This window comes from Lycorma delicatula, chromosome 2 (genome assembly GCF_047948215.1).
Source record: "Lycorma delicatula isolate Av1 chromosome 2, ASM4794821v1, whole genome shotgun sequence".
Taxonomy (NCBI): Eukaryota; Metazoa; Arthropoda; class Insecta; order Hemiptera; family Fulgoridae; genus Lycorma; species Lycorma delicatula.
This window is the reverse complement of record NC_134456.1, coordinates 79,149,679-79,176,671: the sequence shown is the minus strand read 5'-3', so window position 1 is coordinate 79,176,671 and position 26,993 is coordinate 79,149,679. Positions and strand designations below refer to the sequence as shown.

Sequence of the window (26,993 nt, the reverse complement as noted above, 5' to 3'; positions counted from 1 at the left end):
AACAATCGGTTCATAAAAATCTGCATCTAAGAAATCAATAAATCCTAACAATTAAACTTTTTAACTGAGCCGAAATACTGAATCTATGTTTACATCTTAATACACGACAGCTTGTGGAGAATTAAAAGTGGAATGTTGCATGTAACATTCCACTTCTAATTTAAGCGTAACGCTTAAAGTTATAATAAAGCATGTTCGTTACTGAAATTCAATAACTCGTTTTTAAATTTACTTTATTACATTTATTTATATTATTTGAATTCTTATTAAAATCAATTTTTATTAGTGCTTTACAACGGGTAAATCAACAAAATGCAAAAAAGTTTTTATATAAATAAATATATATAAAGTACTTGTTTCTTTTACACATTTGCAATTTCAATAGAAAATCTATTAATACATATATTATACTCTTATAAAAGCTTCCTTCTAACGGATTCCATAGAAAAATAAAAAAATTCCGTATTCTGTTAACACATATTTATACGTACGACTGTATCAGGCAAAAGTTAAAAATGATTATGGCCTTGGAAAAAATCATGTAGTTTTCCTCTGATGACGTGCAAGAGGGTGATTACAATAACAGAAATTGACCTTGAATCACATTAAGAAATGCGTTCATTTTTAACAGACTTCCTGAAAGGAAAAATAACAATTTTAAATATACGTGAACAGAAAATAATCGATAAAAATATTTTTAAATTAATATTTAAGAAGTAAAATTTTTAAGTATAGACTTCCATAAGAACACAATGAGACGTGGTTAGGTTTGACAATAAATTTCACTTTTTAAAATTCTAATGCGGTGAATTGAAGAAAATCAACTTTTTATCAATTTAATAAATTTTTTTTATAATTCAGCTTAAATAAACCGTTTCATACATGGTCTACGGTACTCTTAATAAGAGTACTACTTTTTTTAAATTTCAATATGACGTTATTTGGTCAAAAAGAAGCTTTGAAAAAGGATAAAAGCTGCAAAGAAAAAGAGTTGCAAACTTTTCCGGCGATATTCTTATGTTCAACAAAATTTTAAAATGGAAATAAGGATAATTCAAAATAATAGACACTATTTCGTCACTCTGTATTGGTCTAAATTAAGAATTAATGACAAATGTGAAGTAAATTACATTTGAAATACTCACAATTAAGTTTACAGATACAATTCATAAATTTTCAATGTTGCCCCCTCCGCCTGCACGGTACATATCTGAGCGGTAGCTGAACTTGTCCTGCACGCGAGGAAGCATATCTTGTGTTACTGAGTTCACTGCAGTTGTGATACAGTTCCGCAGGTCGGCTAGATTTGTTGGTAGAGGTAAACTGCATCTTTCACAATTTCCCGCAAGAAAAAGTCACATGGCGTGAGATTAGGTGATCTCGGAGGCAAGAACTGAAGAGCCAGGTCTTCATTCCCGATGCGTCCTATACATCATTGAGGTAGAGATTCGTTCAGATAACATTGAACATCTAGGTTTCAATGGGGTGGAGCTTCGTCCTATTGAAGAATGAAGTCTTGAGAATCTTTATTTAGTTGAGGTAAAAGCCAGTTTTCCAGCATGTCCTGGACGTTTTTCCAGTAACTGTAGTTCTGCAAAATAGTGTGGTCTATAAACCTTTCTTTGCAATAAGGTGGAAAATACATTAACCTTAGGGAAGTCTCTCTCATGTTGCAGTGTGTCATGGGGATTTTGCTGACTCCATATGCTAACATTGTGTCTATTGACTTTTCCACTGAGATGGAACGTTGCTTAATCGCTAAAAATTAAACGCGGAAGAAACGTGTTTCAAGTATTTGATCGAAAACTTCAGCAAGCTTTGGTTTGTCACCTCCGTGAAGAGTATGTAAAGATTGTAGGCAGTATGTCTTGAAAAGAAAACGGCGCCTCAAAATACATCAGACAGTTGGTTGATGAATTCCAAGTTCTCTGCTCGCTCTATGGGTTGACTTTCTTGGGCTTTGTAGAAAGGTTTCTTCAATTCATCTCACATTCTCTCCTCTACCACACACAGTCAGCCCATGCTCTTGCCTTTACAGACATTCTGATTGTTCAAACTGGTGAAATCAACTATGTATGCTCTTTCTTGTTGGAGGATCAATGTTAAATCGAAACAAAACGCACGCTGTACTGTAGTTGCCGTACTCAAGAGCCCAGAAAACCTTGTGTTGACTGTGGTACTTGGCTAGCTTACTTCTCCTTGCATCTTGCGCTGGCAACTGCGGGTTCACTTAGTGTTAGTAACCCGGGTGGTTAGGGTCCGCCCGGACAGGATCGTGCTTGGGAGTGTGATCTTCACTCTCCCGGGTATGATTTGCAAACTTTAGCATGGTGATTTGTTGAATTGGAGTCCACACTTATTAAGGGGCAAATAAGTAAATGTTGGTTGTGATCAACCTAGCTGTAAATCCAAGCGGTCCTGAAAGTTGGAGCTGAAGTAGGAGACTAGAGATTATACTAAGCTCTCCAAGGACCAGACCTGAGGTCCCCTGGGACATTTATTCTCGCTGTTAGCACTCCGCTTACTAAATTTATTGATGCTGTCGTGGCATGGTGGACTGAAATTATTAATATGCTGTCGTGGCATTAATTATTGAAATAATCGTATTGTAAAGTGGGTACATACGGTTTAGGAGGTGATAGAATTTAATAGAGTTAGGCGTGTGGGGTCTTTGATCTTCCGCGAATAGGCTGTTAGTTTAGCAGTTTCTGGGGCTACGTGGTAGATTTAAGTGTCTCATGTTTTCTTTGAAGGCGAAACTTGACTAGGGCGGAATTTACTGATGTCTTTCGAGGCATCTGCATCCTCACGAGGTCAACTGATCGAGTGGTACCTCACGAGGTCAACTGATGACTGTGGAATGTGATCAATTTGAGGACAAGAAGATATCCTCCGATTAAACCACTCATGGGTAGGAACGGAAGGGGTGCTGTGGCGACCAGAGACATTACGAGGCAGGTGTTCTTCTCCATCGGTGTGAGGGGGGGGGGAATTGAGATGTGTACTTACACATCTCAATTGAGAACTGTAGCCATTTTACTTACAACTGACACATAATGGAAGTGCAAACACTTTAGCAGTTGTTTACGCAACTACATGCGTTCTAGTGATGTTATTCGAAACTTTCGGACCTACTCTCTGTTACTAGGTAGATCAGTCAGATACAATATATAGTACAGGAAATAACGAGTTTCTAAATTGAGTCCATCATCAATTTTGGTCTGATTTGAACCCTTTGAACAAATGACGTTTTTACCTTAAAAATGATGCAATATTAAAAGTATATTTGAGAAAAAAAACCAGAATTCTTAGTAAAATAATTTTTAGAGTTTTAAGGTTTATTTACTGGAACAATTATTTACTTCAATAAGTGGGTTCGATTTGGTATAATATTGTTCAACAAGGATAAAAAATAACAGTTTCCTAAAAGAAAAAGCTAATATGGGCATCATAATGCCCCTTCTCTGTATGAGTAAAATATCTTGTCAAAGCTGTTATATATATATATATATATATATTGTAACAAGTTTGGTGTAGCGGGCCTGAGTAACGGATTCCTAACAATTATTATGAAAGTAATAGAAAGTATAATAAATGGAGAATCCAGAAAGGGACAAAAAGGAGAACCCATTTTGTAAAGAATAGGTCCGTTTAACAACCGTCTTTTCTTATACTGCCCGCTGTCACACAATGAACACCTGTTGTACGGTGAGAAGAGAACAGATTTGGAATTCATGGTAACAAAAGCCTCGGTCAACAGTTCTCACGCTTCGACTTGGGTCCGATCCGACAGCCAAAGGGGCTAGCAGTATAAATAGCCCAGTAAAACCAGCTAAAAATGAGTTCTATTAGAACCAGTCTGCGAGATGTTGCGGCATCGGTACCGCAAGGGCAGTTCTGCGAGGAGTTCAGTAAGGAGAGCCTGCGAGTTGTGTGGGTTTGGCGAAGTTCTGCGAACCAGTCCTGCGAGACATTACAATGACAGTCCAGCGAGGAGAGTCACAGGTGTGAATCTGCTAGACGAGAGTGCGAGACGTCAGTCCAGCAAGGAGAGTATCCAGTTCGATACGATTAAGGTGACGGCACGAGTAATTTAAGTAAATCAGAAATACTATCGGTGAGTTACAGTAAAACTATAAGTGTATAAGTGAAAGAAATAAAGCAATATATTCATTCATAATCTGTTAGGGTAGACAACAAAGGTATTTGTAAGTGAACTTTATTGTTTGTTCTTATAAGACAAGTGATTAAAAAGGGTTAAGACTAGCAGTTTCTTTTGTTTTGGGTCTGAATTTATGTCTTCTATTTATCTACCTGGAATAAATCCGAACGATTATTTATTTTGAACTCTCTCTTGTGTGTAATCCGTATTTAATATTTACTATTGACATTTATGACTATTTAATGTGTGATATGATTTTTATTGTTTGTTGATTAGGTTATATAATATGCTCTGTTTTTATGTCACACTTACTGTTTTGATTATGTCATGTACTTATTGTTTGATTTGCTGTTATTGACATGTAATATTATTATCGTTTATTACAATTATCCTGATTATTATTGTGGTTGTAATTACTATATTAATATTTGTGTTCATTAATTGCCACTTATTATTATTATTATTATCATTGTATTTATCACCATTGTTATGATTATTAATTTTTCTGGTTGTAATTATGAACATTTTAAACCAGTAAACTGTAATCACATACACATTCTAAATTGTCAACCTCTGAATTTTCTAATCGAGCTGCGAAACATGCGACAATATATACATATATATATATATATATATATATAAAATATATATACATAAAATGCAAAATATTTGTGTGAAATTTAATTTTTATGGTCAGTAGGTTTTTGAGATAAGAGACAAATACTATTAAATATAATATTGAATGTCCTTCACCCCTAAATCCAACTGACTTAAACTCTGAGTTTGAAATAATTAAAAAAAATGTATTGTACTAAAGCTCAATTGTCTACAACCAATATACAAAAACTAAAAAAATAAAAGGCAAAAGCTACCCCTCCTTGTTTTTAATATAGTCTAAAGTTTAATACCATCAGTTTTCCATACACAGAAACATTTTGAGCCATTTTTGAAAAATTTATTTTGAACCAGTCCAACAGTATTAATAAAAATATAGGTCAACAAAATGTATGTGCATTTTCTGGAAAATTTGTATACTTTTTTGTGTTTTTTGGAGTAAGGAGATCACGAAATGTCGCAATTTGGATTAATCTAATATATACAATGTTTTGGCTGATCGCTCTACTTTTTCTTTGTGGCTATGCGCTACTGCAGTAGCAACAGAACTACAGCTAGCAAATTAAAAAATGGAGAAAGATGATTTTAATGGAATACTTTAATGATTTACAGTATTAATTTAACTTCTACCGTTGGTTTTACGAGCTGTTGTGGGAACAATCTTTCAACAACAACCCATTTGAAATTAATTCTACTACACAAATTTGAAAGAAAAAGAATCAAAATTGAAAATCAAATTCTCAATAAAAATTATTTTTTCAGTGACGGAAATATGTTCTAGAACTGAAAACATAAGATTTACGTTTTGCCTGAAATTCTTTTATTGGAAGTCTGGGAAGGAGATTAATTTTATTTCTTTAAATAAAAACTCAAGAATTGAATTTTAAATTTCAATAAATACATAGATTTATAATAAACTTTAACATTGTTATAAAAATCATAATTAAAATTTCTGTTTTAAATTCACGTATTTGAGACAAATAATAATTTAATTATATTTATATAATATTTTATTTTAAACAGATTGTTGGAAAGAATTTTTAAATATGATGGTAATTCATTAAAGATGACAATTGAAGTACAGGTCATTTCTAATATCTTGAAGTATTGCACTAAATTCAGTGTCTCATTAAAAGGGGAACTTTTCTCTATAATTACATTTTTGTGTGAAGTCTATCTACTCGGATCTTTTGCCCGGGTTTTAGTATGGCACTAATTTGTTTTTAATTACAACTTGATTTATAATCTTGTAATCGGTTGACCATCGTTTTATATGGAATTTAGCCATAATTTGGAGATTGCTTGTTACTATTAGTAATTGTTAATTCTCGCAAAGAAATTATATGTAAATGATTTTGAACATTTTGCGTTTTTACTTTTAACTTCAATTATATCTACTTTTTTACTTTTATTTTTAATTATACTTATTATTGATTAGTCTATTGAATTTTTGTGTTAATAGCAAATAACTTAAACGATTTAAAAAACTTTTTCAGATGAACACATTCTCACTAATCCTACTGTCTTTTTTTATTTTCTTATTAGCTTCTTCGTTGATTATGTTATATATCACAGGTTTTCTATTATTATAATTTTTCTATTTTAATTCATTTTCTTTTATGGTTATTAATCTTTCCTATACATTCCTCTTCTGTAATGTTTCTCTTCTGTATTAAAAAATATTTTATTCTAATTAGTACATAATGTAATGCATTATACAGATCATACCAGGAAATGGTTAGGTATGCTATTCCAAGGATAAAATAAAACTGTCCTGTTATGATCTATATGGGTCTAGAAGGGAACCATCGTAAAAAATTTGATTAGAGCATCAAACACTCATAGAATTGGTTAAAGATAATAGTAATACTTAACAATAAAAAAATTCGGAAAAATTCTAAATAAGTACAATAACTGTAAAAAAAATAACAATGTAGAATGTTTAAATGGAAATTATTTGAGCATTTATATGTTAACTAAAGATGCAGGAGATTCAGGGTTTTTAATTATTTTTCTAAAAGATTTTTATTTAAAACTCATCAAAGGGGTAATACTGTTTCTGTAAAAGAAAATGTTTTATAATTTTATTTAAATAAATTGGGTAGTAATATATCCAATAGTAATATATAAAAAAAAATTGCACTGGAAATATTCAGTCCTTTGTATGACAAACTATACCAAGTTACATGAAAACAGATCTGATGTTTATTTTGTTAGGTGAAAAAAAATATATCTTAAGAATGAATTATTATTTTTTTTTTTTTTAAGCAAAGATAAATATAAAATAATTTGTAAATGTATGAAATATAAATGCATGGATAAGTTAAAACTTTAATTTACCGATTATCATTCTACATGATTGATATTTACAAGCACTAATGATCAATCATATGTCAACTAATTTTTTTAACTTGAAAAGTCATTCTGATTTTTTGAAGGAGCTCAAAGGTATTATAAAATACTTCAAAACAGAAATGTATGTAAACATAATAAATGTTTAATAATGATGATAAGTTTAGCATTTTCTTAAGATACTTTAAAGTAAAATAGTTTAATTTGGGCTAATTTTAATGTGGACAAAATCAATTTGACTGACTTGTGTGATTTATGATCTATCTAAAAAAGACATTCAGAAATTTCATATTTAGACAAAGAGAAATAGACTAATATCATTATTAGTATATTTATTATTACTATATTACCATCCACACAGTAAGTAATGTTACTTCTGCCTGAGAAGCACAGTACTATGATTTTATCCATATACAGATAGTTAAAACTCAACCTTTGAATAATATTTTGAACTGTAACAAAGATTTTCTAACTGTTTAAATTATAAACTTCAAACATAGGTACAGTTGTATCATTTGCACATAAGAATAACAATGAATCCTTTGATAGTTAATGAATAATAAGAAGACCAAAGGACCAAGGACACTGGGACACTCCATATTTCAAATGTTAGGAGTGTAAACAATTTTTACGCAAGTGCTCTTAAACTATGAAATATCTTAACCTCTGTACTGTTTAAATTAACTGTATTTTTACCATTTTTATTTTTCATTTCTTTTACTTCAATTTTATACATTTTCATTCTTTTCAAAAAAGCTGACTATCATTTTAAAAATACTCATATCAGTTGAATAAATGTATTTATTCTTGCAATCTTCATTTATTAAACAACATGTTTTTTTATTGTTTCATTAAAAAAAGAAACTCTTTTTCTGTTTAGCCTTTGGAACTAACATAAAGTATTACTTCAGAGGATGAATGAGAATTTTATGTATGAATGTAAATGAAGTATAGTCTTTGTAACATCTCAGGTCGACCATCCTGAGATATGTGTTTACAGGTTCATAATATTTTTCTGTACATTCAGATTATGTGCATTTTTCTATTAAAAGAATATTAAATATGATATACTCTAAGTAAAATAATTAATAAAATTCTATCTGATGGATCAATAATGCAAAAACAGAATCATAAGAAGAAGAATCATTAGAATCAAAAGAAAAACAAATAACTTATGAATAAGAAAAATAATAGGAAAGCTATTTGATAGAACAAACTTACTTAATGATCGCTTAACAAACATTACAAAATGATCAGTATAAGAAGGGATGAATCTAAAGTCTTTTATAAAAGATACTAAATAAGGAGGTCACTATAGTTTGTAATTCCAGTCTCTTAAGTATCTGATCACGGAGTAGAATAGGGTACTATTCACTAATGATATGTATATCAGATATACTATTGCTGCTACTTTGAGACATGCATGAAAAAAAATTAAGAATTTTGTAAAAAAATAATGCTCATCAATATATGAAATATCTGCTTAAAGAATATTCACAGGAAAACATTCCAAAGACTAAGAAAGTTGGAAATTCAAGATCTTATTTGTGATATATACTATCACAAAGATTTAGGGATAACAATTTAGTGAGAAGCTCAACATGGTTCAAATTATCTCTTCAAATGTTTAAGTTTATAAGTGTAACAGAATAAAATTAATTAAAAATTTTCTGGTTGAAAAATTTTGAATTTATGTTAATGGATTAATGTTTTATTTTTCTAAAGAGTGTTGTACCATAATGTGAATAACATAATACTTGGCTTAATTAATGTTTAAATTTTTTTAATATTGAAGAAATTAAATCATAATTGAAATTAATTTATTGTGGAGAGAAACTATTATTGAAATACAAGTGTTTTTTGCAGTTTTTGGTAGATCTTGTGAAGAAGTTAATCAACTAAAATCAAATTTTGATTTCAACTAAGGAAAAGTAATCATGATCAGTCTAACTAATGTTAGATAACTAAATGTTTTTACTTCATTTTTATTAAATATCATTATTATATAAATACATTTTAATGTAATTTGAATTATAATATCATAATTTATCTCTCACATTAACTTTAGGATAAACCTTTGATTAATTTTTCAGATTAAAATATATGAAATTTTTTACTAAACTGATACCACAAAAATCAGATTCAAAAAGGTGTATGTAACTTACTATGACATGAACATTTAGTTTAATTAATTTAAAAAAAAAAATTTAAATGGTTGATTTTAACAATATTATGTTTTAACACAAAGATTTCTTCAAATATAGATTACGAACAATATTTTAGTAATTACTGTACCTATAATTAGATAGATGTAAAAAGTTGTAATGGCAAATAAAAAAATATATTTATTAGTAAAATGATTTTGATAGTATTATAACCTATATAGTTTTAAATCTTATTTTTGGATATACAGATCTCAAAAGATCATTTTTTCGTATCTGAACAAACATTTTATGAATAGTTTTTTTTTTTACAGAAATCAACTAACAATAAATGAGAAACTAAATTTCTTATTGTTAAACGTATTTCTAATGAATATTTTGACATAATTCAATTTCTAAATTTTTGAAACTTACAATAATATGTGTTAATTCACTTTTATTCAAGACTATAAATAAAACAATAATTATAAGAATTGAGAATAATGTTTCCTTATTCAATTAATAGGGAAATTGAATCAGTTGCAATCTTATGGTTAGTTAAAATGTACATCACAGACCCAAATTTAAGGTCAACTTTTATCACAAATTATTAAAAAATATGTAATTATATTCTGAAAATCTAATCATTAAAATTAAAAATGAGATACTTTGGTATAAACTATTAATATCTTTATTTCTATAGATTAAGATACAATAAGCCATGTGTTTATAAATAAAGTGTTTATAAATAAAGTTCTGAAACTGTTTTTATGAAGTAGATTAAAAATTTTGAACGTATGTAAATTTCAATAATATCTGAATGAGATCACCTGAAGAAAGTGATGCTATTATAATAAAAGAAGTGCATGTCAACATTCACACTTTGCACATCGTTTGATATTGTCCTGGTTGAAAAAGCAAGAAGAGAAATATCTTAAGATATTGGTGTTTGTAAATGATATTATTTTTGTTTTTCTAAGAAAATATGGAACACTCATTGGAATGGAAGTAGCCTTTAGGTGGTACTGGCATATACATTTGTACAAATCTAGTCTGACATTACAGGAATCTCTCATAACATGAAGTTAGAGTACGTGTTCTTTCTCAAAATACTGACAGAATGTTAAAGTATATGTAAAAGTGCTGGGAATAATGTAAAAAAGAATGTATCAAGGGTTGAAGCACAAATTCTATTAAAAGAGGAGGAAGGAATTTAAAATATTAAGTCATTAGGTACAGATAGGATGGTTAAATTGTAAAAAATAAAATCTACATTACAAGAGGAATACCTCTTAGACTGAATGAAGAAATTTATAAGGCAGTTGTGAGGCTACTATTTTATAAAAATGAAATGTGAGCTCTTCATAAATGTATGAGAAGTAGAATGAAGTATAAGAACAATGAATAATGAGAAAGACAGTGCTAAGGAAAGAAAGATAGTACTAGTTTGGGTGTGTGTTATTGCAAATCAGCTGATTTTGAAGTTGAGAGTTCTAAGGTTCAAGTTTTTATAAAGGCAGTTTCTTTTATATGGATCTGAATGATATGCTTGGATACTGGTGTTCTTTGGAGGTTGGGTTAACATATGGATTAACCACATGTCTCAGGAATGGTTCATTGAGCTTTTTTCCTGTTTAGCATCCGGGATTTACCATCAGGTATTACTTCAGAGGATGAAATATATGAGTGTAAGTGAAGTGTAATCTTGTACAGTCTCAGGTCGACCATATCTGAGATGTATGGTTAATTGAAACCCAATCACCAAAGAACATGGATACTGGTTATCCATGATCTAGTATTCAAATCCATATAAAAGTAATTGCCTTTACTAGGGCTTGAATGCTGGAACTCTCGACTTCCAAATCAGCTGATTTGTGAAGACACGTTCACCTCTAGACCAACCTGGTGGGTAGGAATGGTTAACGTGAGACTATACAAGACTACACTTCATTTACATACATACATATCATCCTCATTCATCCTCTGAACTAATGCGGTGGCTTATGGTGGGTCTGGAGGCTAAACAGAAAAAGTGAGAGCATGAGTAGCATGAAGAAATGAGGATTATATGGGTAGAAGTATACTGTAAACAGGACTATCAGTAAAAATAAACAAAGGAAACTGTTATCACTGATTTATGCTAAGGGGAAGGTTTGGGTGAGCTTCATTTAAAGGAGAGTGTATTAATGGATAAGGTGAGATGGAGAATTTAACTTACTAATTCCATGTGATTATAATGAATGTCAGTTTTGTAAGGAGACTAAAGTAGCAAAATCACTAGATATTGCATAGACAGCTTTCTTGATTTGGAGTCCATAGGTAGCATTCAGCATTCTTTATTTGTGTGATGGATTTACCTGCAACCTGTTACATCCATATATCACCAGGCCAAGAGATCTATTGTTATTAATTAAAAACTAACAACATAATGATAACCTTGGACAGAGGAATAGAAAAAATAAATTTAAACCCAAGCCAATGGTTAGGTGAAAAGTTTATCATTTCTGATCAAATTTTTGTAGCAGCTGTTTTCTGATGCTGTAGCACATTGATCCAAATAGCTAAATATTATTATTTGATTTAAATGTCAATGTTATTGAAGTATTCTGGCTTAGTTGTTGGTCTGAGTCTGTATAAGGATACGCTTCACTCACATACCATAAACAAGTTGATGTAGCTGCCTATGAACCCCGAATCCAGAAAGCTGCACAGGATATCTGGAGACTTCCGGATATTCATTTGAGAATAATAATAATAATTATAATAATCCTGACTCTACTGCAGTTGTTTTAGATGTCAGAAATTTGGACATAGTGCAGTGAGATGCACTACAAAACAAATTTGTCCCTGTGGTGATCTATTACATCTGGATGACCCTTGCAAGGATCTGCCGGTTTGTGTTAATTGCCATGGACATCCTTCTGCTAGATCACAAAACTCTCCAATCTATAACGAGGAAGTAGTAATACAGGATGAAGTAAAGATCATTCAAAAGGTCAGCTACTTTGAAGCCAGAAAAATTGTGCTCAGCAGATCACCAAAACTTACGTCCTATGCTCAGGTTGTTGCGGTTCCTGCAGCTTCTTTTAAACTAAAGGACATAATTTCTGAACTGGCACAGACATTGGCAAGCATGGTTGAACATATCGTTGATCATAAATTGAAGATTTGTCCATCAAGGTGAGATAGTCCAAAGCCAACACAGAAGAAAGCAGATGTTTATCAAGAAAAGAATTCCATTAAACCCAAGAATGAGCCTATGACCAGTACTCAAGGGAAGCAAAAGAAGGCCAAAACTGAAAGAAAGCCTTAGCCAACTACATCTAAAGTAAAAGTCTTGATAGAAAATATCCTCATTCAGGAAACTGAAAAACCGGAGATAATGTTATTAAAAAAAGAAGATCTAGATCGAACAAAAATGGAGCCCCTGAAAGCAGAAAGGCCTATAAGGGAGAGGCTTAAGTAATCATTAGGATTTCAGCCATCCCACATACTTTGGGGAGGGTATGCATACTCAACTCTGCATTACTGACCACACCATTATAGCCGGTATCATCTGGTGCCGTTAGCAAGGAATCCTCCGTGGTTTACTGTGGAGGATCAAATGATTCTGTTTCTGAAGCCTCAGTTACCTGGAATTTGATATAGAGTCCTTTAGGAAGATAGAAAAGAGAACCAAAAACGAATGGCCTAAGGGTAAAACTAGGCGGTAGCATTAAAGAAGGAGACAGTTTGTATGAGCTAGTAAAAATTAATAACACTCATATGACATTTTAATATTCTTGGGATTATTTGAAAGTTTTGATAACATTTCATTGGAAATGGTTTGAGTGTATTAAGTGTTTTTTTTTGGGGGGGGGGTTTGCAGTGTTTTAGTATATAAGTTTTAGGTGTTTTTTAAGTGTCATGGACCCTTTAGACAGTTGCCATATTGTGTTTCTTTTGGGGATTTATCCCATGACAAGTCTATTTATTAGATGATCTCTATTGACAAGACTAGTCTACTGACTTTGTCGCTGGTGTTTTGTCAGGGAAGAGAGAAATATTATCTTTCTTCTTTTTTTTTGATGTGGAAAGGGCTAATGAACAAAGTAGTTATGCCCCTAAAACCTCAAAAAAATAAAAAATAAATAAAATAATAATGTCAAAAAAAAACTTTGTTGTTATTATGTAACATATTTTATTGTATAGTTACAGAATTGTTAAATATGTAATATATTGTTTAATAAATTACATAAAAAAAATAAATACATTTCTAAAAACATTTAAATACATTTTTTGAAATCCATTTTATACAAATAAATTGAAATTAGTTTTGTTAGTAACAAAACACATGTATAGCACATGAAACACAGTAGTAAAAACATACATACATACATACATATATTAATATAAATAATAAAAACAATATTTATACATTGAATGAAGTGGTATTACATTATTATTTCTTAAGAAATCATAAGCATTATGGCTTATCCAAAAACACTTGTAGTTTGATAATGAGAGATAAAACCTGTCAGAGATATCATAACTGACTGGGATTTGAACCCAGAACTAATCATAAAAAATATAAAAATGAAATTTATCATGTTGAGTCTTTAATGTTTATTAATCTAATTTTATAATAATTAAATAAACAAATAATATAAAATTTACAATTAATACAAATTTATCATTGATATTTAAAAAAAAAAAATTATTTCTAATGTATACAATGCAATCTGTTCAACTGGTGAACAATAAGTAACCTCCCCTCCCCCCCCCCCCATGGACCAATGATATAAAGATCATATATATGACATGTAAATGAGGTACAGTTTTGTATAGACCCAGGCTAATCATTCATGAAATGTGTGGTTAATTGAACCCCAACCATTAAAGTACACACCTGTATCCACTGCCTAGTATTCAAATCCGAATAAAAGCAACTAATGTTTACTAGCATTTGAGCCTCAGAACCTTCGGACTTCAAAAATCAGCTGTTAAACAATTAATTTGTGACGAAAAGTTAACGATTAGACCAGCCCGATGGGCTATCATTAATAATAAAAATAATTTATGTTATAAACTTGATTCTGCATGTGTTATTAATAATTTAAATACACTACAGAGTGTCCCGTAAGTTCCTGTACATAAGAAAAATGTTCTTTTATAAAAACCAATTTTATTTATTTTTATCTGTTTATTATTACTATTATTTATTTTTATATATTCTATGTATGGAAACTTATGGGATACAATGTGTTATAAATTTGATGTAGTTAGTTATTATTTTGCTTATCATCCGTATAAGGAAAAGTTTAATAAATCCTTCAGTGTTATTGACACTATTAAAATATAAGTTCATTTTGTTTTCATTACACTTTTAAGTAAATAATATAATTTCAGTAATTCTGTCATGACCGTACTTTAAAGAATTTATAAACATTTAAGTTTTTAATATATTATTATTAAATTGATTAAGAAGTAATGAAATCACTTTAAAAGTTAGACTCAAGGAAAGTATTAATTATTTAAAAAAAAACTCAAAAATCCTGTCATATGTTAATTATTTTATGTAAAGCTATTTTATTACTTTTTTAAAGCCAAAAGTTACGGATTAACGTTTTAAAATTGATTACTTTATTCCTTTAAATACATAATATATTTACTTTTTTAGGGTAAAAAATGATTAATAAGGCGATTATTAAAATATTAAATAAATGATAGTAATTTATATTCAATTAGTTGTAAAGCATGTTTACTCAAGGGTAGTATTATGTATGGCGTTATTTAACGAATTAAGTCATTAAGAATGGCTTTTGTGCTTACTTGTATACAAGAACGACCATGGCTGCAGTGCGACAATCAGCGAGCTGTTGCGGTGAAGCCTCCTATTAGAGTGTTCCAGGATCAACTAACATATGAATTTGCATCGGGCAGTTTCATTAAGGTATTTTTTATATATATATGTAGTAGGGTAACGATTTTTCTTGGAGGTCGAACTGACCAAGGCTGTGCATGACGAGCGGAGGTCACGGCATGAGCTACTCGACATTAGACTTTGTAATAACCCCCACTACCCTTTAAAAACTACCCCTTCAAACACCTTTTCCTAATTGTAAAAACAAGCAACGATATATACACAAAAAAAAAAAAATGAAAAAAGATGACGGAAGGAACCTATTCTTCCAAATCCTATAACTCATCTTAATTCTCACTGTAAAGCAACTTAGAAACTGTCGAAGATAATAAGACGGTCATCGTTTTTTTTTTTTATAACGGATATTGCTAAGATAAATTTATTTAACAATGTAAATGAACAATAAAAAAAAGCTAACGTGCAATTCGCGTTATAAACTGCAATAAAATTATTTTTTTACTGATAAAAAAAAATCTATTTCAATGTGAATGACTGAAACGAAATTTATGATGTTTCTAAAAATGTGTTAGAAAAAATGATAAAAAAAAACCCAAAAAACACTGGAAAAAGGAATATTACATTGAAGTAAAATTTTTAAATCACAGCTAATTTCCTACACCAGTAAAATTATTCATTTTGTACTAGAGCCACAATATGAATTAATTTTAATAGCTTCTAAAACAGGAGATCCTCAACTCAACCCGCATGTATTTTCTTTTTATATGTGATCAAGCCCTATTATATACCAAATGGATCGATTTTGATGATTCATTTTAACTTTGTACAGGAAGTCTCTCTGGTGAAGAGGTGTTTTTCCTTTTTATATATAACTTAAGTAGATGATTATCTAATAACAAAAATTACAATGACTAAATTAAAAATTTGAAGATATTTTTGTTATCATCATTGTTAATATTTGATATTATATCATTGTTATGTACATTTTAATATCTGAAATATTTTCGCGGGAAAAAACTGGAAAACATAAGATAAAAAAAATGCATCATTAACGCGCCATTTCAGGTACCTTAATTCATACTCGGTCTGTTAAAATGATTTTTTTGTATACTTTTTCTTATTTTTTTCAGGACTTGGGATTTAAATATTTATCAGGTTTTTACTTCTCGGGATTTTTAAATAGTTCCACAAGAAAAAAATAGCCGAAGAGAATTGCCTCTCAAGAAAAATGCTGTAAGATCCTCTCGGACCAAGAAATATCGCTGTGCTGAAGGTAATAACGGTAAGGTCAATCGTTTAACTATATTCATCGCCTAACTGTGTGAGTGTCATCCCATCCTGTTGAAACCACTTGGAGTGACTTCAGATTTCTTTGTTATCTGAAAAATCTTTTAATCATTTAGACATATCACTTTGTTTACCTTAATAGCATCCCCATCGTTGTATTAATATTTAAAGAAATATTATTCCACGGGATATTATTTTACGGCGTACTTAATTGTGTGATTTGATTCGTTTCATTAAAGTTGCTTTTGCAATATCGGGAGGTTCTTTAATTCACATGTTCAACAAATGGGAAGTGTTTTAGCATCACTTTTAGCGTTTTACGAATAACGTCTTCATTAACTTTTTTGATATTCAAAATTTGGTGGCAAAAATTTATACGTTTAACTGGATCAGCGTCATTTAATGCCGCATTACCCGAGATTTACATGAAATCATATATTAATCCTTATTAATACTTACTTTAATATTCATGTTCAATAAGACAAGTGAATGAAAACGATGGGCAGACCGTTTGTGATCTCATTGCATTGAAACTCTTAAGGCGTCTATATTTCCAGGTGTACGTACATTCCTTTGTTTACCAGGAGGATTCTTATTCGACGCTGAACCGGATTAATCAAAATTATAGGCTTTAATGGCACGGGCTGATGGTATCACATTCCAATAAATACTGAATTGGTGTTCTATAGCCGTAAAATTATCACCAATGTTGTACAATGCCTTCATTGCAAACATACGTTGTCCATCTGTCCAAAGTTTTGTCAAAACTGAGTGCTACAGAAAGAAGAGTATGTTGTTACAGGAAAAAGTTATATTTATAATCACTGGATCACCTACGTTGAACTTATTAACACGTAATAAATTTAAAAAAACTCACAATTCAAAAAATAAATTTCAGAGAAAAATTTCCTTACGATTCATTAATATTTTCTTTTTTTAAAAATATAATTATAAGATAATGAAAAATGTCAGATATTTATTAGATATTGAACCCAAGAATATCTGACAAAGAATCTGGATGTTAACAACTAAATCGATTGGTTATGAAACACAACATACTTTCGATGTTAATATGACATTTATATCCAAAATGTCTTTAGGTTTAAATTTTCAAGTGTATTTTATGGATTGGAATATGTATTGCACACTCGTGCTTATGTATATTTAAAATTGACAATTTTGATGATTTTACGAAGTCTGTAAATAAAGTAATGAAACTAGATTTTTTTGGCAGCCAAAGTGATAACACTGTTAAGTCATTAGTAAACATATGGTTATATGAACAGCTGATGTATATTAGGTATTAATATTTTTAGTTTATTGAACGTGAGACGTAAACAAAGTTTTCCTGTAACGAGTTTTTGTTTGGGTTACAAAAATGAGTGATACTAATTACGAGCAACGTTGTTCAATCAAGTTTTGTGTTAAATTCGGTGAGAATGTTACTCAAATTTTTCAAAATTGAAAAGGGCGTATGGAGATGACGCTCTGTCACGAGCCCAAGTTTTTAGATGGTTTAAACCATTTTAAGATGGCCGGGAATCGGTTGCGGACAATCCACGCTCTGGAACACCGTTAACAATAAGAAGTGACGACTATGTTGAGGGAATCAGAGACTTGATACGGTACGACTGGCGATTAACTGTTAAAACGATTGCAGAAAAATTGAATTTGAACCGTACTACAGTCCATCAAATTTTCACAAACGAAGTGGACATGAAAAAAGTTTGTGCAAAATTGGTCCCAAAAAACGTCACTGTTGAACAGAAAAACAACAGGGTGAAAGGGTGCGTGATCTTCTAGGGCTAATTAATACTGATCTTGATTTTCTAAAAAAAATGTTATTACTGGTGATGAATCTTGGCTATTTGAGTACGACTCAGAAACAAAACGCCAGAGTAAGAAGTGGCACACTTCAAACTCACATGTCCCAAAAAAGCAAAAATGAGCAAATCAAAACCATGCTAATTTGTTTCTTCGATAGTAATGGCATTGTCCATAAGGAGTTATTGCCTACAGGACAGACTGTAAATCAATATGTTTACCGAGAAATTCTTGAAAGACTACGGAAAAGAGTTGCCCACGTGAGACCAGCTATCAAAGACAACTGGATGCTGTACCTTGTAATACTGCACTCTCAATTAATGAGTTTTTGGCAAAGAAAAAACATTCCTATAGATCCTCACCTTATTCATCTGACTTGAGTCCCTGCAACTTTTTCCTGTTGCCGACTTTAAAAAAACACCTCAAAGGACACCATTTTGGGGCAGTAGAAAACATAAAAAAAAATGTAACCGACCATCTGAAGGATACTCCGGTTTCTGAGTTTCAACACTGCTATGAAGAGTGGGAAAACCGTTTGAAGCGTGGCGTGGCTTCCCGAGGGAACTATCTCGAAGATGATAGAATCCATGTACAGGCTAACTGGATTGTAAATAAAAGTTTTTTCTGAACCAATCTCATTACTTTATTTACAGACCTCGTATATTAATAGTTTACATGTTTGTTATCTAAAAATATAAAAAATAAATTAACAATAAAGGTTTAGTAGAAACAAGTAGAAACATGGTGGAAATATTTTTTATCCCCTACTTAGCATCGGTGAAATTTACCTCTGATCGGTGAAATTAAAAAAATTTTTTTTTTTTAAATCGTGATGCTAAATGAATCTACGCGACTTTAATACACAGCAACCATGCATACATACGTATATATTTTTTAAATTTAATGAAATTAAAACATTTTATTTGAAATTTTAAAGAGTTATGAAATTGTTAATTGTCCACAAAAAGTAAAGTTCACTAACATCTTAGGTTAAATTTCAATAATAAACAAATAATTTCATCATCTGATTCCGAAAAATCTGTAGTGCTGCGATTATTAAGAGATGCAAAGGGAGGTTCAATTTTGTTTTCTATTACTATCCAATTCTCGATAATTTGATTCAATAGTATCCTTTATATTTTTTATATAGGTTTCCATTCCTGCTGACCTGTTTTATCGAGGGCTTTTAAGCATACATTTTTACTTCCTTGTATGAAGTAAAGGAAGTATTGTGGTCGCGAAAAATTTCGGTTTTCAAATTTTAACGGACATATCCATTTTGATCATCCCTGAATCCATTTTGACTAGTTTCGGCGTAACATCTGTACGTACGTATGTATTTCGCATAACTAAAAAATCGATTAGCCCCAGGATGTTGAAATTTTGGATTTAGGAATGTTCTACCATCTAGTTATGCATCTCCCTTTTTGATTCCGATTGACTGAACCAAAAGTGTTAGGAAAATCCAAAAACGTTAGGATTTTGAACTTTTTCCTAACTCTAGTAATAAGCTCTCATTGAGAGCTTTTCAACAATATATCATAAGTAGTTCTTATTTTCATTGGTTCTAGAGTTATAGCTAAATGAAATAGTAATTAATGAAATATTTGGATCTTACAAGGGGAAGGCACATCGGTTCGAATCCGACTTCATCTTCCTTTTTTTTTAAAATATATATTAGATTTTTTTAAAATTTAAATATAATATTGACTTATTAACTTATGATTTAAAAAAAATTACGATAAATAATAATTCAATAATAACAATAAAAAAACAAAAAAAATCAGAAGTTATTAATAAAAATTAAATTTTATGTTCGTTTCATTTAAAAAAAAAAAATGCGTATATGTAATTTAATAGGCTTACAAGGAAGTCATGTGGTGTCTACATCAGATTTTTAAATATAAGATATTTTAATAGTAGTATTTTCTGACGCTACGTAACTTTTGATTAGTCCTAAAATTAACTCAATTGGGTTGAATACACAATGATAAGAAGGTAGTCGAAGTACGGTTTGCCACTGTGTTTTGTTAACTCATCAATTTTATAAACCATATACTTTATACTTTGAAGAATACATATACTACTTTTTTATGCTTTATACTTTATGCAATCTACTTTGAATATGCAAAACCCTTTGCAATAATTAGACCTTAAGTTCAAAAATTGAACACGAGTTGAGAACAGTGATCACATGAAAAGATCAAGGGTTTTAATAGAACTGAAAAGACAACGTTATATAAACTTTTGATTACAATGGCTACTATATAACAGATTAATTATACAATGATTAATGATTATAGTGTTGTATATAGATATGGCCGCGTTGTGAATACACTGATACAAGCACGTTGATAAAAGGAAACGAATATACTAACAGGAAAGCAAGGTTTGTTTATTTTTCACTCTGCAAGCTAACTGAAGAGAGTATAGATAAAAATGCTTTAATTTTTTGTAAAAATTAATTAAAATTGTCGTTCTGTACGACACAGTAAATAAAATAAAATGGAAATGTTACGTATATTAATTATAAGATCAAACCTTTAAAAGCGTAGATTATAAAAAGTTTACGTTTTATTATTAAAATTAAAACAAAGAATCCAGGTAGAATATAAATAATAAATTCTTTCTTATATTACTTCCGCAAAAGTATAAAAGAATTCTCAACAAATAAATCTGAATAAATAAAACAGAAAAATGTATACGTGATAAAATTCTGTAATAAATATTAAAATAACTTTTTTTTTATAACTTGTAAAGTTATTTAATTTTCGGTTCTTACTTATAAATAAAACAGACTTAATATTAAAAAAAAAAATAATAATAATAGTAACTGCTTTAAAAGATGGTACAAAAAAATCATAAAATAATTAAAAAATTGTTTAAAGTTCTCATTCTAGAAGTTGACGCCACATTAAAAAATAATTACTAATTACAATTTTTTAATTTATAGTTTTGGCCTGACGTAAAAATTTTAAATTAGAGAGTTAAAAATATATAATCTTTTATTATTATTTTTAAGAAAAATTATTTCATTATAGTTAAAAAATAAGCAAGATAAAAACATTTTTTTACATCCTTTAGTCAAATAAATTTTGTTTAAAATATCTTCTGTTTGTTAATTCATTACAGTTCAAGACATCATAATCAGTCTAGTTAATGACGAGTATAGGTTGAACGATCATAAACATCATGGAGTTCGTTAGAACTTCGTCGGTAAGAGGCGAAGAAAGTCAACGAACTACGTTTACAGTTCTAAACATTACCTAACCTAACAGTGAAATGAAAATGGGGGAAGAAATAAATAAGCGTGAAAACATTATATTTCAATTCAATTAAATTAGTAATAAAGAATACTTTCAAGAAATACCTCGAATTTTGTTAGACAACTTTTTTCCATTTGATGAACCGCGGTATTCGAAATGTCATTTTATTCATTTTTTTAATGTACCTTTACGAATCGCGCCGCTAGATGGTAGTACTTGATAGTACTAAGTAGCGTACAAAAACTTGATAATGTATACTTGAAATAATAAAATTTAAAAGAAAATATACTACAGCTTGTTTTAATAGCAAATGCTGTTATGTAAATGAAAGAATTGAAGAAGAAACAATTTTTTTAATTCCCATCACTTCTTTAAAAAAAAAATATAAAAGTATTATTTACAAGAGATTATACTAGTTTTCTTAAAAAAGGAATGAATAAAACAGAAATAAATTCGAATTGGTAAAGTCGAATTTAACGATAAAAATCGAGGGTTACGCTTACAAAGTAATAAGTGCAATTACATCACGGATTTTCGATTCGTAAACGTCGTTATACTAGTTTTATTAAAAAAGGAAAAATATGGTATGAAGTTAATGATATGAGCATCAACAAAAAAAATTGGGCGTGAAATTCAATTTGTTTGTTCTAAGGCAATAAATTTTTATAAAAAAATCCATAAGATAACAATCAATAATTCATGAAAAAAATAAAATAAATTTAATAAAACGAAGTGTATAAAAAAAAAAAAAAAAAAAAAAAATGCAATGAAACTGTAAACCGTACGGTAAGTCTTGCAGATATCATTTCTTCCATTCAAAAAAACAAAAATTTCTGTAGTATAAATAAAACTGTTTTTAACAAAATGATACTGATATCAAAAAAAGGTAAGACCCTACATTTATTAATTTAGAAAAAAATACATGTTAAATATATGTAATAGACAATAGATTACATACAATAATACATAATAAACAATGTTTAAGTCTTCCATATAATAAGCAAAAAAAATAAAAAATAAAAATTTGTTACAAAACTCTTATCGGCTCGGTAAGAATTTTGTAACAAATTTTTGTTTTTTTTTCTTATTATATGGAACGCTTAAATATTATTTATTATCTATTATTTATATCTATTGTCTATTAAATATATTTAACATGTATTTTTTTCTAAATTAATTACAGATTTTGATAGTAGAAATGTAGTGTCTTGTCTTTTTTGATATCAGTATCGTTTTGTTATAAACAAGTTTTATTTACATTACAGAAAATTTTTGTTTTTTGAGCGGAAGAAATATCTGTGAGACTATTGCCGGACGGTTTACAATTTCATTGTAATTTTTTTGGATAAAGTATACAATTTTTGAGATCTTTTTCTAATTTTACTGGCGTCTATTAAAAAATAACGATTGCAATTTTCAGTTTTATTCTAGTTAAAAAAATGTGATCGAAATGTTTGGAACACGATACATATGTTAAAAAATCTCTTTAATCATTCATAATAAGCTGCAGTATTTTCGTGAAATTTTAAAATTGTTCTAATCTGTATTAAATATTGATAAGTAAAATAATCATTAAAGAAAAACAATAAGATAAACTGCATTCAAACTTCATTTATTTAAATATAGAATAGGGAATAAATAATACTAAATAGGGAATAAATTATATCAATCGAATATTTTTAGATACGGAACAGGTATACAAAAAATAAAACTGTCTAAATCTGAATTGAGGCTTTTCCCCTACAAAGTAATGTCTGTTCAAGAACTGAACTCTATAGATCATGCCAAAAGACTAGAATATTGTCAATGGTTTAACGCTTTATTGATCAAAATTCTGTAGGTATTCTTGACATTACGTTTTATATAGATAAAGCGTGGTTTCATCTGGGAGGGTATATTAATTCATAAAATAAACTGCTGCGGTCAACAACTAACCCCCATGAATTATACATACAATCTTTACACGAAACGAAAATTGGAGTCTGGGTCGGTGAGAGTAGAAGGCGCATAGTGGGTTCAATCTTTTTTTGAAATACAGTTAATAGTGATCGTTATTGTGTTGTTTTAACAAACTTCATTAGTCAGTAAACAGAAGTGGAAATCAGTCAAGGTTGTTTTCAACAAGATGGCGCCACAACGCACACAAATAATAGTCAATGAAGAGTTTTACGATATATTTGTCTTTGGTAAACGAATCATTTCGTTTTTGGCCTGCACGATCGCTCCCATATGACTTCCTCATATTATTTTCTATGTGGGGCAGCGAAACAAACAGTGTATCGCAACAGACCACGCACGATTTATGAACTAAAAACTGTAATAACGGCAAACAAACGAGACAATTCCAGCATATCAGCTGGTTAAAGTGTTTGAAAACAAATTGAAATGTGTGCAGATATTTGGAGGAAGTCATTTTCAACACCTTTTATAAACTATTCAAGTTACTGTAATATCCGTTTCTATAAAATAATGAAATAGAAATACTAAGTAATAATTAAGAAGTTTTGTTATTACCCGTCCATAATTTCAGTGCCACAGCAACTTTTCGAACGAACTGTATAAAAGACACCAGCCAGAGTTTCTTTCTTCAATGATAATTATGTTCACCACACAGCCTGTCTTTATGGTGAATAAAATGATGGCGTATGAAGATGGCTGAATGCACCTTCACTTAGAAGGGTGAATACTACCTGAATTTGGGTGATAAATTTTCAGAAGCTGATAAGCAAAGTATAATTAAATCAATGAAGAATGTAACTGAGAGATCACTTCACTCCTCACTTCGCTAGTAAGTTTGGCATTCGATGTTTGTTATTCTAAATTGTAGCTGTAGAGATTTCGGGAGCGACTCGTGATTCATGTCAGGTTGCTTACAATCATTACAGTTGCTACTTAATGTACATATATAAATATATAACACGGTCAGCGTACATCTGAAGAAGTTGTATTTTCAAAAAAATGAAAAACTTTAAGGGTTATAATTAAAGAAATTAAGGTTCTCTTCTTAATTAAATAAAAGTAAAAACAAATTGCTTTCAACAGTATCTGACTAAATAATTTAGAATCGAAATGTTCTCTACACAATAAAACTCAAGCGACAAACGTTTTAGATATTATTAACCTTTTTAAAAGTTACCAATGCACTTGCTAAAAGATGGAAAAATTTTCGGATCGATTATCTCGTTTTCATTTTTTTAAAACCAATAAGTTCTAATTGTTTTTTAAAAATTAAATTATAAAAATATATTAATGATTATGAGATTACAACGGGTTAGAGACTGAATATGAATACATTTAACTAGATATTAACGCAAAAGAACAATTCCAAATATTTTGGGAGGTTATGACTGGCATTGAAAAACGATGAATTTTGTGAGAAAGACGGTGAACAATATAAACCTGAATAGATTTTCTAAGATAACAATACAACATTTAAGGTTAGCTGCACGTTTAATACACTAATTTCATTTCAGTATTTACGCGTATTCCTTTTTGTTATCATTAATGACGTTTTCAAAGGATGAATTTATATTTTTAATTGTAGATTTTTTTATCAGCAAATCACCAAGTTACGTAAGAAGAATTTTATTAGAAATTTTATCAGATAATAATTTCTAAAAGAGCTATCAAGTCATACACAAATTTTGCGAAACCTGAGATGACAGAATGAAAAATGCCTGGGCCAAAAATGATCTTTAAGGCTGTCGATGAGTGAAAGAAAGTCAACAATTACTGATTTTACGGGTATAAAAAAGTTAAAAATTTTACTTAGCACATCGATATTGTTCTTGAAACGAAGGAACCAGACTATCAAAGAACGTTTATGGTATTTTCTTTGATTTTGATTAGTTGAAAATGGAATGGAGGTGCTTGATAATTTATTTTACTAATAAAATGCTGGATCGATTTTGCCTGGATGAGTGAACACGCAAATACAATTGAAATCTCCCGCCATCAAATATTTAAAAAAAACCTGCAGTTGGTAAACCTTATTATGACTATGATCTAAAATTTATTTTTGCTGTTAGAAGAAAACAAACAAAAATGTACCTTTCAAAAATATGGGACTACGTCGCTCAGTTGATGAAAGTAAGATAACAATAATCTTTTTGGTCATTTCCAGATCTCAAAAGACTTTCGGCCACCAGGAATTCTACATCATATTTTTACCTTTGAGTTATTTAAATGTTTTGGTTTTTTCCAACAAAACTCTTACATCTGAAAAATTTCAAACATTGTTGAAGAAAGATGATAAAAAAGCAATTGCAATTACATAAGAATCAACATCTAGATTCAAGAAAATCACTTTCAACGTCAATTATGGAATTAACGGTATGTGTGACCTGAAAATATTTTTTGTAATTTTTATCTAATGCTATGAAAAAATATTTCAATTTATAATAAAAATTCCAGTGATGTGCTTTTTTGAAACATTTTGTCTATCGTATAAAACATTTTATCTTCTGTAGGCAAAATTTTGTGACAACTCTGGCTTTTCCTAAAAAATATGAAAATTGTAGAAAATTAATTTTTTTCACGTAATATTTCCCGAATCCCTGATTTTTGCCACAGAAATTTGTCAGAGTTACATTTAAATATTACTCATTAGTTAGAAATCGTTTAAAAAGAAAAACTGAACTAGTGAATCGAGAGCATTTTAATAGAATGATTATATATACGTTGTATATCCTGTTGTTTCATGAAGATATAACCGTAAGGAAATTTTTACTTTAACTTCTGTTGGCAAAAAGCCAAATAAAAAACAGAATTTGATTAGGTAGTTTTTCTGTGCAAATTATTTTTTTATGTTCAATAAAAAGATTAATAAAAAAATTAAATTTTCAGAAATTATTTTCGTAAAATTGACTAACTTGCTAGTTACATCACAAATTTTATCTGAAATTTATTCTATTTTATAGAAACATTAAAATCAAAAGGATGCAAAAAGTAATGAACCTATTTATGAGTAAAAAAGAAATGTTGAGGTGGATTGTTGATTAGTAATCTTAAATTAATCTTTTTTTTTTAATGAATTTAGCCACATTGTAAATTTATGGATACGAATATAAATGCAGCGTTTTTAATTTAAATATTTAATAATATTATTTCATTATTTTAAAGTAAAATATCATCTTAATTAAGTGATAGCTCTGATAAATATGAAGAAGGATAAAAAAATTCAAAAGATTTTAATACATATTTAAACACACACACACACACACACACACACACACACACACCCACACACCCACACACACACACACACACACATATATATATATATGTGTTAACTATATATGTGCTGTATATATGTGCTTAACTCTTATAAGCCAAAAAAAAACCGTTAGATTATTATTTATTAACTAATCAAACATTTTTTTAATATTCTGGATATGGTGATAAAACAAACATTTACCACAAACACTTCCTTAAGGCTAATTGTTTGGATGTTAAGGAAAAATAAATGTTTAACCGTTATTATTTTC

General features: G+C 29.5%; 1 protein-coding gene across 1 annotated transcript in view; it reads right to left on the bottom strand.

Annotated features, from left to right (window-relative positions):
- stum (mechanosensory transduction mediator stumble) overlaps nucleotides 1-11,647 on the bottom strand; it is a 47,993-nt gene extending 36,346 nt beyond the window's left edge. The window contains exon 1 of the mRNA XM_075357570.1: nucleotides 11,628-11,647. Coding sequence (XP_075213685.1) covers nucleotides 11,628-11,647 — 20 coding nt within the window. The remainder of the gene's footprint in view (nucleotides 1-11,627) is intronic.
- Between the last annotated feature and the right edge of the window lie 15,346 nt (nucleotides 11,648-26,993).